Source organism: Coregonus lavaretus (assembly GCF_964263955.1).
Source record: "Coregonus lavaretus genome assembly, chromosome: 8".
Lineage (NCBI taxonomy): Eukaryota > Metazoa > Chordata > Actinopteri > Salmoniformes > Salmonidae > Coregonus > Coregonus lavaretus.
The window spans coordinates 2,381,982-2,396,139 of record NC_139995.1 but is presented as its reverse complement, the minus strand read 5'-3'; the positions used below and the strand labels follow the sequence as shown (position 1 = coordinate 2,396,139).

Genomic DNA, 14,158 nt, shown 5'->3' with positions numbered 1-14,158 from the left:
GCCTTTGCTTTCCTGACTGCTTGTGTATATTGGTTCCTAACTTCCCTGAAAAGTTGCATATCGCGGGGGCTATTTGATGCTAATGCTGTACGCCACAGGATGTTTTTGTGCTGGTCAAGGGCAGTCAAGTCTGAGGAGAACCAGGGGCTATATCGGTTCTTAGTTCTGTATTTTTTGAATGGGGCATGTTTATTTAAGATTGAGAGGAAATTACTTTTAAGGAACAACCAGGCATCCTCTACTGACGGAATGAGATCTATATCCATCCAGGATACCTGGGCCAGGTCAATTAGGAAGGCCTCCTCGCTAAAGTGTTTTAGGGAGCGTTTGACAGTGATGAGGGGTGGTCGTTTGACCGCGGACCCATTACGGACGCAGGCAATAAGGCAGTGATCGCTGAGATCCTGGTTGAAGACAGCTGAGGTGTATTTAGAGGGTGTGTTAGTCAGGATGATATCTATGAGGGTACCCATGTTTACGGATTTAGGGTTGTACCTGGTAGGTTCGTTGATAATTTGCGTGAGGTTGAGGGCATCTAGCTTGGATTGTAGGATGGCTGGGGTATTAAGCATATCCCAATTTAGGTCACCAAGCAGTACAAACTCTGAGGATAAATGGGGGGCAATCAATTCACATATGGTGTCCAGGACACAGCTGGGGGCTGAGGGGGGTCTGTAGTAAGCGGCAACAGTGAGAGACTTATTTCTGGAAAGGTGGATTTTTAGAAGTAGAAGCTCAAACTGCTTGGGCACAGACCTGGATAGTATGATAGAGCTCTGCAGGCTATCTCTACAGTAGATTGCAACTCCACCCCCTTTGGCAGTTCTATCTAGATGGAAAATGTTATAGTTGGGGATGGAAATTTCAGAATTTTTGGTGGCCTTCCTGAGCCAGGATTCAGACACTGCTAGAACATCAGGGTTGGCAGAGTGTGCTAACGCAGTGAATAACTCAAACTTAGGAAGTAGACTTCTGATATTTATGTGCAAGAAACCAAGACTTTTGCGATTACAGAAGTCATCAAATGATAGCGCCTGGGGAGTAGGAGTGATACTGAGGGCTGCAGGGCCTGGGTTAGCCTCTACATCACCAGAGGAACAGAGGAGGACTAGAATAAGGATACGGCTAAAGGCTTTAAGAACTGGTCTTCTAGTGCGTTGGGTACATATAATAAAGGGGGCAGATTTCCGGGTGTTATAGAAAAGATTCAGGGCATTATGTACAGACAAGGATATGGAAGGATATGAGTAAAGTGGAGGTAAACCTAAGCGTTGGGTAACAATGAAAGAGATAGTATCTCTAGAGGCATCAATTGAGTCGGTCTCTGAGTGTATGGGGGGAGGGACAAAATAGCTATCTAAGGCAGGTTTAGCTAGGCTGGGGGGTCTACAGTGATATAGTACAATTAGAAATAACCGAAACAACAATAAACTAACCATGTTTGGGCTGAGGCTAAACATAAACAGGATGTAGTACCGTAAAAAGGAACAGTCCAGCAGATATCAGCTGTATAGCTGAGTTATCATAAGGTCCAGTGGTGAAGCGCTAGTGAGTAAGAGGGTTAGCAGGGGCTAGTAAGGGCTAGCAGATGGATGGAATCTTCGTGGTTAACGTCGTAACCACATCAGACGATTTCGTCGGCAGACCAGTCGTGTAGGATCGGCGGGGCTTCGTGTCAACACTAGGTGGTCCCGTCCGGTTGACAGAGAGGTAGATAGCCGGGAGATGGGCCTAGCTCAGGATGATTAGCCAGACCACAGCGTCCGTTTTGTTGTAGCCAGCTGGTAGCGATGAATCCGGAGTTAAAGGTCCAGTGATTCAGTGATTCCGGCGGAAAAACTGATATGTTCTGGGTCGATAACGCGCTGTGCAGACTGGACGAATATCCGGTGATCAATGTCCAGTGATTAAAATTAATCCCGCGGAAAAAAATCCAAGGTTCTGGGTGAAACACCGCTGGCTGTGGCTAATAGCAAGTAGCTAGTTCAGTAGCTAGTTCAGTTTAGTGAGTAAGAGGCCACGGATAGCGTGTGCTAGCGGGCCAGGGGCTAGCAGATGGATGGAATCTTCGTGGTTAACGTCGTAACCACATCAGACGATTTCGTCGGCAGACCAGTCGTGTAGGATCGGCGGGGCTCCGTGTCAACACTAGGTGGTCCCGTCCGGTTGACAAAGAGGTAGATAGCCGGGAGATGGGCCTAGCTCAGGATGATTAGCCAGACCACAGCGTCCGTTTTGTTGTAGCCAGCTGGTAGCGATGAATCCGGAGTTAAAGGTCCAGTGATTCAGTGATTCCGGCGGAAAAACTGATATGTTCTGGGTCGATAACGCGCTGTGCAGACTGGCCGAATATCAGGTGATCAATGTCCAGTGATTAAAATTAATCCCGCGGAAAAAATCCAATGTTCTGAGTGAAACACCGCTAGCTGTGGCTAATAGCAAGTAGCTAGTTAGCTGAAACTGGCTAGCTAGTTTCAACTGGAGATTCTAGATTCTAGACAAAGGTAAGTCAACAATAGAATCCGTTCCACATTGAGTGAGGCGGGTTGCAGGAAAGTATATTTTCTAGAAGGATGAAAAGTCTGATAGGGAAACATGTACGAAAAACACAAAAAAACAGGGTATTTACAGGCTATTTACAGACACACGACAGAAACAGGACTGCACTACTTCGCCATCTTGGATTGAACATGGATGACTGCTTTGCACACTCTTGGCATTCTCTCAACCAGCTTCATGAGGTAGTCACCTGGAATGCATTTAAATTAACAGGTGTGCCTTATTAAAAGTTAATTTGTGGAATTTCTTTCCTTAATGCGTTCGAGCCAATAAGTTGTGTCGTGACAAGGTAGGGGTGGTATAGAGAAGATAGTCCTATTTGGTAAAATACCAAGTCCATATTATGGCAAGAACAGTTCAAATAAGCAAAGACAAACGACAGTCCATCATTACTTTAAGACATGAAGGTCAGTCAATACGAACATTTCAAAAACTTTGAAAGTTTCTTCAAGTGCAGTCGCAATAACCATCAAGCGCTATGATGAAACTGGCTCTCATGAGGACCACCACAGGAATGGAGTTACCTCTGCTGCAGAGGATAAGTTCATTAGAGTTACCAACCTCAGAAATTGCAGCCCAAATAAATGCTTCACAGAGTTCAAGTCACAGACACATCTCAACATCAACTGTTCAGAGGGGACTGTGTGAATCAGGCCTTCATGGTCGAATTGCTGCAAAGAAACCACTACTAAAGGACACCAATAAGAAGAAGAGATGTGCTTGGGCCAAGAAACACGAGCAATGGACATTAGACAGGTGGAAACTTGTCCTTTGGTCTGGAGTCCAAATTTGAGAATTTTGGTTCCAACCGCTGGGTCTTTGTGAGACGTGTTGTGGGTGAACGGATGATCTCTGCATGTGTATTTCCCACCGTAAAGCATGGAGGAGGAGGTGTTATAGTGTGGGGGTGCTTTGCTGGTGACACTGTCTGTGATTTATTTAGAATTCAAGGCACACTTAACCAGCATGGCTACCACAGCATTCTGCAGCGATAAGCCATCCCATCTGGTTTGGGCATAGTGGGACTATAATTTGTTTTTCAACAGGACAATGACCCAACACATCTCCAGACTGTGTAAGGGCTATTTTACCAAGAAGGAGAGTGATGGACTGCTGCATCAGATGATCTGGCCTCCACGATCCCCCGACCTCAACCCAATTGAGATGGTTTGGGATGAGACGGACCGTAGAGTGAAGGAAAAGCAGCCAACAAGTGCTCAGCATATGTGGGAACTCCTTCAAGACTGTTGGAAAAGCATTCCAGGTGAAGCTGGTTGAGAGAATGCCAAGAGTGTGCAAAGCTGTCATCAAGGCAAAGGGTGGCTATTTGAAGAATCTCAAATAGAAAATATATTTTGATTTGTTTATCACTTTTTTGTTTACTACATGATTCCATATGTGTTATTTCATAGTTTTGATGTCTTAATTCTTATTCTATAATATAAAAAATAGTAAAAAATAAAGAAAAACTCTTGAATGAGTAGGTTTGTCCAAACTTTTGACTGGTAGTGTATATGACCCCACCATTGAAAGTGTGTTTTGCCATGTATGAATATGTTATTCAATGTGTTTCTATGGGCTAATAGCAGTAAGGCCAAATTAAATGTTTAATCAAATAATAATAAAACATAATAATTTGATACCTACAGGGGTCCTAAAATTCAAAATCAAAGAGGTAAATGTTCCTTGGTATGACCATCTTAAAACAATTCCATATGTTAGCTTAGTAGAAACCCAGCCCCGGGCCCTTTACTCTATGGATAAGACAAAAATGGTATAATTGTAATCATGTTGATCTCCGTGGTTTGTGGTGAGAGAGAAATGTTCCACCATCGAGGCCCAATCTGTTCTCTCACAGTCAGACACTGCCAGCTTTTTTCCCTGTGTCCACGTTGAAGCTTGGCCGCCTTCTGTGGGGGATATTTTTACAACCATGCAAGGAACAAAGAAGTAACGAGATCTCAATTTTGGCTCCCTTGAAGTGTACGGCTATTGCGTCAATGCCTCAAGAATGCCATATTAAACAGATTAAAATTAAAGGATGTGTGAAATGTGTTGTGAGAAATACATACAAATGGCAGTTTTATAAAGGTGTTAAAACCAAATAATCTTTATTGCTCAATGAAAATCTTCCATTGATACAATCCAGATGAGCAGCTTTGGTGATTGAAATATCCATTTAAGGCTGTGAGTTCAGATCTTATAAATCCTTTCAAAGCCTGTTATACTGTTCATATAAGTCTTGCACCTTTATGTCAGCGTTCATGTTAGTGCAAAATGTATCATCATAGGCACACTTATTGAGTGAGCAAATTTTCAAGTGTGTACCAAAGATAGATTTTTCAAGCAGACCTCATTAGAAGTCATACACTGTTGATTTCATTAGATTTTTTAAGACTTGTTTTCTACCATCTTTGTTGCTGACACCAATGGAATTTCTACAAATACCAAAAACACAAAGGATATTGCACCAAAATAATGACATTTTTGGTTGTTGCGACAAAACTACAGTATGTTTGAGGGCCAGACAAAGCGGGAGTCCTTTTAGTCATGTGTGTGTCTTCCCAAAATAACCCAGCTCAAGTTCTCTGGCCAGACCCGTGCATCAATCAGCAGTAGCCGCACATGAACACTCCAGCAGGCTCGCTCCAAAATAGAACAACAGAGCGAACTGTCAAGATATATGCAACATATGTAGCTTAAGAAACAAGGTTCATGAAATCAATAATTTGCTAGTAACAGATGACATTTATATTCTGACTATCTCTGAAACTCACTTAGATAATACCTTTGATGATACAGTGGTAGCAATACAAGTTTATAACATTTACAGAAAAGATAGAAATACCAAGGTGTTGCTGTTTATATTCAGAACCTCATTCCTGTGAAGATTAGAGAGGATCTCATGTTAAATACTGTTGAAGTAATATGGCTACAGGTTCAACTGTCTCACCTAAAGCCCATTCTGGTGGGAAGCTGCTATAGACCACCAAGTGCTAACAGTCAGTATCTGGATAACATGTGTGAAATGCTTGATAATGTATGTGATATCAATAGAGAGGTATACTTTCTGGGTGATTTAAATGTTTACTGGCTTTCATCAGGCTGCCCACTCAAGAGAAAGCTTCAAACTGTAACCAGTGCCTGCAACCTGGTTCAGGTTATCAGTCAACCTACCAGGGTAATTACAAACAGTAACATCTATTGATCATATCTTTACCAATGCTGCAGAGATTTGCTTGAAAGCAGTATCCAAATCCATTGGATGTAGTGATCACAATATAGTAGCCATTTCTTGGAAAACTAAAGTTCCAAAGGCTGGGCCTAATATTGTGTATAAGAGGTCATACAATAGGTTTTGTAGTGATTCATATGTTGTTGATGTAAAGAATATACAGTATGTTGGTCCGTGGTGTGTAATGAGGATCAAACAGACACTGCACTTTACACATTTATGAAATTGCTTATTCCAGTTACTAATAAGCATGCACCCATTAAGAAAATGACTGTAAAAACTCTTGATGAGGAATTGGAAAATGTTATGGTTGAGAGGGATGAGGCAAAAGGAATGGCAAATAAGTCTGGCTGCACAACCGATTGGCAAACGTATTGCAAATTGAGAAATCATGTGACTAAACTGAATAAAAACAAGAAGAAACTACACTATGAAACAAAGATAACTGACAAAGAATGATAGTAAAAAGCTTTGGAGCACCTTAAATTAAATTTTGGGTAAAAAGGCAAACTCAGCTCCATCATTCATTGAATCAGATGGCTCATTCATCACAAAACCAACTGATATTGCCAACTACTTTAATTATTTTTTCATTGGCAAGATTAGCAAACTTAGTCATTACATTTACATTTTAGTCATTTAGCAGATGCTCTTATCCAGAGCGACTTACAGTTAGTGAGTGCATATATAATTATTTTTCATACCCCCCGTGGGAATCGAACCCACAACACTGGCGTTGCAAACGCCATGCTCTACCAACTGAGCTACATCCCTGCCGGCCAATCCCTCCCCTACCCTGGACGACGCTGGGCCAATTGTGCGCCGCCCCATGGGTCTCCTGGTCGCAGCCGGCTACGACAGAGCCTGGATTCAAACCAGGATCTCTAGTAGCACAGCTAGCACTGCGATGCAGTGCCTTAGACCACTGCGCCAATTGTAACAATTGCTGACACTACACATCCAAGTATATCTGACCAAATTATGAAAGCCAAGCATTGTAATTTAGAATTCCGTAAAGTGAGTGTGGAAGAGGTGAAAAAAGTATTTTTGTCTATCAACAATGACAAGCCACCGGGGTCTGACAACTTGGATGGAAAATTACTGAGGATAAAGTGGACGATATTGCCATTCCTATTTGCCATATTTTCAATTTAAGCCTACTAGAATGTGTGTGCCCCCAGGCTTGGAGGGAAGCAAAAGTCATTCCGCTACCTAAGAATAGTAAAGCACCCTTTACTGGCTCAAATAGCCGACCAATCAGCCTGTTACCACCCCTTAGTAAACTATTGGAACAAATTGTGTTTGACCAGCTACAACGCTATTTTACAGTTAACAAATTGACAACAAACTTTCAGCATGCTTATAGAGATGGACATTCAACATGCACAGCACTTACATAAATTACTGATGATTGGCTGAGAGAAATTGATGATAAAAAGATTGTGGGGGCTGTTTTGTTTGACTTCAGTGAGGCTTTTGACATTATTGATCATAGTCTGCTGCTAGAAAAACGTATGTGTTATGGCTTTACTCCCCCTGCTATATTGTGGATAAAGAGTTACCAGTCTAACAGAACACAGAGGGTGTTCTTTAGTGGAAGCCTCTCCAACATAATCCAGGTAGAATCAGGAATTCCCCAGGGCAGCTGTCTAGTCCCATTACTTTTTTCAATCTTTACTAATGACATGCCACTGGCTTTGAGTAAAGCCAGAGTGTCTATGTATGTGGATGACTCAACACTATACATGTCAGCTATTACAGCGACTGAAATGACTGCAACACTTAACAAAGAGGGTGGCAAGGAATAAGTTAGTCCTAAAAAAAAAAGCATTGTGTTTGGGACAAATCATTCACTAAACCCTAAACCTCAACTAAATCTTGTAATGAATAATGTGGAAATTGAGCAAGTTGAGGTGACTCAACTGCTTAGAGTAACCCTGGATTGTAAACTGTCATAGTCAAAACATATTGATACAACAGTAGCTAAGATGGGGAGAAGTATGTCCATAATAAAGCGCTGCTCTACCTTCTTAACAGCACTATCAACAAGGCAGGTCCTACAGGCCCTAGTTTTGTCGCACCTGGACTACTGTTTCAGTCGTGTGGTCAGGTGCCACAAAAAAGGACTTAGGAAAATTGCAATTGGCTCAGAACAGGGCAGCATGGCTGGCCCTTGGATGTACACAGAGAGCTAATATTAATAATATGCAGGTCAATCTCTCCTGGCTCAAAGTGGAGGAGAGATTGACTTCATCACTACTTGTATTTGTGAGAGGTATTGACATGTTGAATGCACCTAGCTGTCTATTTGAACTACTGGCGCACAGCTCGGACACCCATGCATACCCCACAAGACATGCCACCAGAGGTCTCTTCAGGGTCCCCAAGTCCAGAACAGACTATGGGAGGCGCACAGTACTACATAGAGCCATGACTACATGGAACTCTATTCCACATCAAGTAACTGATGCAAGTAGTAAAATTAGATAAAAAAAAAAAAAGATTAAAAAACACCTTATGGAACAGTGGGGACTGTGAAGCAACACAAACATAGACACAGACACATTCATACACACACACACACACGATAACATACGCACTATACACACACCTACACATGGATTTCGTACTGTAGATATGTGGTAGTGGTGGAGTAGGGACCTGAGGGCACACAGTGTGTTGTGAAATTTGTGAATGTATTGTAATGTTTTTAAAATTGTATGAACTGCCTTAATTTTGCTGGGCCCCAGGAAGAGTAGCTGCTGCATTGGCAGCTAATGGTGATCCATAATAAATACAAATACAAACATGGCATGAAAATAAATTATAGTGTGAACCATTAGTATTGATATCACCATTTTAGCAGATGCTCATTATCCAAGGCAATTAGTAGTTACGTAACACATATCCTCTATCAATGTGGGTCATGCAGGAATATGCCTTCGAAATACAAATACAGCATTTATAAATCTAGCAAAAAAAACAAGAATGATGTTTGTGTGAGTGATTACTTCACATACACAAACCTTGGTTGTAGATCAGACACTCAAACGTAAGGATTGATAGAGGTTTGTTTCATCATGTTTTTTTTTGTGTATATTTGTACGAGGACAGAACCCTTGTAGACTGTCATCACTGCAGAGAGTGACCACCTGTTGCCTGGCTCTCTTGGGGGGAAATTCCATCAGTGTGTTGGGGTCATAGTAGGCATCCATGTGCGTAGCAAAAAATGTAACACGTTCGGCCTGTGACTGCTCTTTACGACAGCTTATTTAAAGCGCAGCAAAAGGCAGCAAAGGATTATTTCAACTCACTCACTCACTCACTCACTCACTGACTTTCCCTACAACATCAACACAAGATATACAAGCACGGTCAAGCAAGAGCCACGATGAGTACCAGCCAGGAGGATAGACCCTTTGTCAGGGCCGTGATGAAGATCAAATGTGCCGCCATGGTCCACAGTCTTGCCAAGAGCTGGCAGGGCTGGGCCAACGAGAACTCGGTCAAACAAGAGACCATACCCTCCGGGTGGATGCCCACCTCCATCACAGAGGACGAAGAAAGGGAGAAGCAGAACGAGACAAAAATCCTAGTCAAGACGCGTGTGGTCGAGGCGGACACCAACAGCGGCAGTCTGATCCGAACGGGTGAGGTGACCAAGAGCCACACGCCAAAGTGCAGTGAGTACAGCAGCGATCTGGTGAGCTCAATCAAGGACAAGATCCAGATGGCACCCGAGGATGCCAACAAGCCCTTCCTGGGCAACGAGTCACCCACCCGGAGACGTCTGGGCATGAGAGCTCAGGTACATCTGGGTAGTCAGGAGCGGAAGATGGGCTCCCGTAGCAGCAGCCTGGACTCAGAGGACAGTGGGCTGAGGGAGGAGGCCGGACTCAGCGACAACAGCGACCAGAGCGACCTGAACCAGCTGAAGAAACAGATCAATAGGCCTAAGGTACCGTACCATACTTTTATTGGACCTTCATTTTGTGAGGCCATTCATAAAAATACTAAATACACAAATCAATGCAATACAGTAGACACATTTCAAAGGTAAACCCTCTTTTGTTTCTCAACAATCTTGCATGGGGAATATCATTTAACATCAGAATATTTTTATTTATTTCATATTGGCAAAGTGAACAAGAAATGTGGTTGGCTGAAGAAAGGTACAACTGTAAAGTTAATTAATGAATTAGTATAGCTTTTTTTGCAACATCACCAGTACCAATTCAACAAAACCACTGACCGCGCTTTTCAGATATTGGAATATCATCCAAAGACTTATTAGCAATCGTGTAGGTGCACATTAAGATGTGTAAATTTGTAGATCCTGGGTGGACTTGGGTATAAATATATGGAAGGGGAGTTCCCAAAGTAAAAACCATTTTGCCATGTAAGAAAAATAAGGTTTGAGCTGAAATCCCATTGATGAGTTCACAGGGTGATTTCCCCCCAAATCCACCCTCTTAATTCCACAATGTTTGCCCTACCTATTTTCATACTGTTCTATAGCAGCTGCAGCCACACTACCTGGGGATGTTCAGTAGACTCTAAACAGGAGCAAATATTCACTGAGGCTGAGTTCAACTTCAATTATCTGTGCCTTTGTTATTGTGATATTGGGTCATGGAGTTTGTTCATATTGTCTGGCCTTCAAGAAAATACACAGATGTATAGGTATTGTATCTTCAAACTGTAAACTTTTTACCAACTGAACAAGTCCAATAAGCCCTCCATTCACCCTAGCAAAGAGCTGCATAACTTGGAGGAATATATGTCCTTTAAAAGGCATGAAAATGTATTGTAAAACTCCAACACCTATCATGGAATATACAGTAAATAAATAAATATAGTCACACATGCCTTCCCCTGACCTTCAGAGATAATTATGAGGTCCTGATATCCTTGGTCAGGCACAAGATTTATAATGGTGTTCGTCACCTTACTAATTCGGCTCTGGACGTGTAAGGCTTGGGCCTCAGGTTTCACAAGATGCATTCTCCACGGTTTAAATGACTCTGTTGTGGAAGATTCGCCTGCCACGGAACTTTTTGGAAATGCCAAAGCAAGGATCCCTTACACTGTGTTATATTTTAACGTTATGGCAAATGTAGATTTCCACCTAAATAGACATACCAAAAAGTAATAATTTTTCATGAGATGGTCATAAACAATAACTAGTAATGCTGGATAGCTATAGAAAGGGCTGGAAAAAATATTATACATTGATGAGGTGTACTCAGTTTTGAGGGCACAAGCTCAAGTACATTGTACAAATATTATGAAAATATAAAAAAAATATGTATGTGGGGGAATAGGGCTTGAAATTACTGAAATGCTTTCTAAATATAGTAACAATCACGTTATAAACAACTATTTATATGATTTTACCTTTCTTATAACTGTTAAATAAATATGATCATATTTAGTGACAGCACAATTTGGCCCCATTTCGTATAACTGATGACAGAGAATTTTCTTCCAAGCGTCCTCTGAGCGACGCAGACACACCGTTAAAATGTCTGCAGACTTATAACTTAATAAGTGATTTCATCCCTCTGTGACCAAGTGAAAGTGGTTGTGTTTCAATTCTATGAAACTATTTTATATTTTTTCATGTTGACAGCTCTAAAACTGTCTGAGAATATCACAGGGAGATGAAACCATTTTATTTATTTATTTATTTAGCAGACACTCTTATCCAGAGCGAATTACAGGAGCAATTAGGGTTAAGTGCCTTGCTTAAGGGCACATCGACAGATTTTTCACCTACATTTACATTTTAGTCATTTAGCAGACGCTCTTATCCAGAGCGACTTACAGGAGCAATTAGGGTTAAGTGCCTTGCTTAAGGGCACATCGACAGATTTTTCACCTAGTCGGCTCGGGGATTAGAACCAGCGACCTTTCGGTTACTGGCACAACGCTCTTACCCACTAAGCTACCTGCCGCCCATGATTGCTGAATTCGCTCTACTTTTCCCTTTAACATGCTGTCTCGCAGGCTGGGCTACGTTGCTCAGAGGCAGATGCAATCTTTGTTTGAATAGGCCAGAAAATGTGATACGTCACTCCCTATGCTGATGTCAGGTGTGAAACCTGACACTTCAAGTCAGCTCAGCTGACACAGTGGTAGCAGAAAGCAGACAGATGGGGCTTTCTGGCACTGTAAGGCAATGGACCCTGCGACATTCACAGAGCGCTTTGTACACCAAAATGTCAGTCGGAACCGGTTCAGAACCATTCAAAGTCCCCTAAATAGGGGACTTAACATCTAAGAGAGAAGTGGGGCTACTAATCAACATAAATATGAGCCAGTTTCCTGGACAGAAAAGTACTGGACATTCTCCATTGAGCATTAAATGGATATTCTCCATTGAGCGTTTTTTGGTCAAGGATTATACGTAGCCCTTTCCTGCAGTCAATGACCAAAAGCTCCCGCTTTGGCCTCATGGGTGGAATGTTATTCATATTTTTGAATGTTTTTACTGACGAGAATCCGGTGTTTCTATGTCAAACAGTTTTGTTATATTTCAGTCTTCTGTGATATATATAAAGTGTAATAGTGGGATGCAAACTCAAAATTGAATACATTTCAACTCTATATCTGACATAGGTGGTACAGGTGTCTTGTCTTTTTATTTTTCTGTCCATAACCATGTGTGTGAGGTGTATGCTTTTGTTTCAAAGTAGCAACAAGAATCACTCTGTGTGACCCTAATTTAGCCCACTGCAGTAAAAGGTTATTAAAATGGGTCCTGTGTCATTAATAAATGGGAAAACTCGTAGTGTTCGTTGTGAATTTAGTAGTGTAATTTTAGTTGATGTGACAATCCAATGAAGAGATTGCCACTGCAAATAAACCCACTTTATAATCTGATCTAGTCTAATCTGACGTGCCTTCCTATTCTGCAGATTAGAGTCACCACCATGGGTGACATCAAGAGCAGGTGGCAGCAGTGGTCCCAGCAGCACATAGAGGGTCAGAAGCTCAACCCCTTTAGTGAGGAGTTTGACTACGAGCATGCCATGGCCCAGCGGCTGCAGAAGGGTGATGAAGGTTACGGACACCCCAAAGAGGGATCCAAGACGGCCATGCGTGGCGACCGAGCCCAGAAACATGTCTACAAAGAGATGGAGGAGTTGTGCTGGATCGTCAAGGACATGGGCCTCAAGGACAAGAACGGCAAATCCTACATCACCTTCGGCAGGCTGTTTGACCGCTATGTCAAAATCTCGGACAAAGTGGTGGGCATAGTTTTGCGCTGCCGCAAACACAAAATGCTAGACTTTGAGGGAGAGATGCTGTGGAAAGGCCAGGATGACCATGTCATCATTACTCTGAGAGATGAGAAAGAAGACTGAACCTGCAGATGACCTAGACTTTGACCTATACATCTCTCACAGTTTACCTAGACCCACAAGTGCCTTTCATATTCTGACCAGCAACAGGTCAGGAGTAGATGTCTTTATCATTCTAACCATGATAGCCACTGGTCATGAGTTCAACCTCCTCAGTAGGATATTCTAAACATGCTGCAGGCCGTTGCAAAAATGTGGTTTGTGGACACATGTATGAACACAATAGCGATGCGTGGGTTGACTCATAACCTGCAGTCCCCGCAGTTATAAAAAGAGAAAACAATACATACAAAAATCCATAAATGTATAATTCTTGTGCAATTCATATCTATAGGCTACATAGAGTTTTTTCTTTCATTATTTTTAAGCTATTTGGCATTAGTGCGTAAGCCTAAGCTTTAGGACCTAACTGTACGAGGCAATCGCCAAATGCTTTTGGGAACGGGCAGAAAGAGGTAACGTTGATCCACTGATTCAATAAAAGAAAAGTTGCAAAATGGAGAGTTGAAAATAAAGAAGTGGTAAAAAAATTGGTGAAGTGGTAAAAGAGGATGATAGCAGTTGTTATGTTATGTGTGATGATTGTGAGGCACTATACAAATTTGACAGTCACAAGACAGGGACTTCAAATAGGCCTATGGCACATGAAGGGAACTGTAGCCTACTGTTCAGATGGGTTAAATGGAGACTGAAATCTGGACACTGACTGTAGGTCTATAACTTCTCCTAGCGGTTAGGATTATTGGGCCGGTAACCGAAAGGTCGCTGATTCAAATCCCAGAGTAGACTAGGTGAGAAATCTGCCCATGTGCATTTGAGCAAGGCACTTAACCCTAATTGCTCCAGGGTCGCCGTCAATAATGGCTGTACAATTATACACCAAATGTACATTTTGATTCTGGAAAATTATTTATTTCACCATCTTGAAAGAATGTGAGTGTGCAGTTAGGGACCTTCTGTAGAGGTGCTATCTTTATCAGCGTCATAAAAGCTGATA

The 14,158-nt window shown here is 42.0% G+C and overlaps 1 protein-coding gene across 1 annotated transcript; it reads left to right on the top strand.

Moving 5' to 3' along the window:
• Positions 1–9,185: 9,185 nt before the first annotated feature.
• Positions 9,186–13,164, top strand: abraa (actin binding Rho activating protein a; the record flags this gene model as incomplete). Its single annotated transcript, XM_084167803.1, has 2 exons — positions 9,186–9,752; positions 12,715–13,164. The coding sequence occupies 2 exons, from the start codon at positions 9,186–9,188 to the stop codon at positions 13,162–13,164; spliced, it is 1,017 nt and encodes a 338-aa protein (XP_084023929.1).
• Between the last annotated feature and the right edge of the window lie 994 nt (positions 13,165–14,158).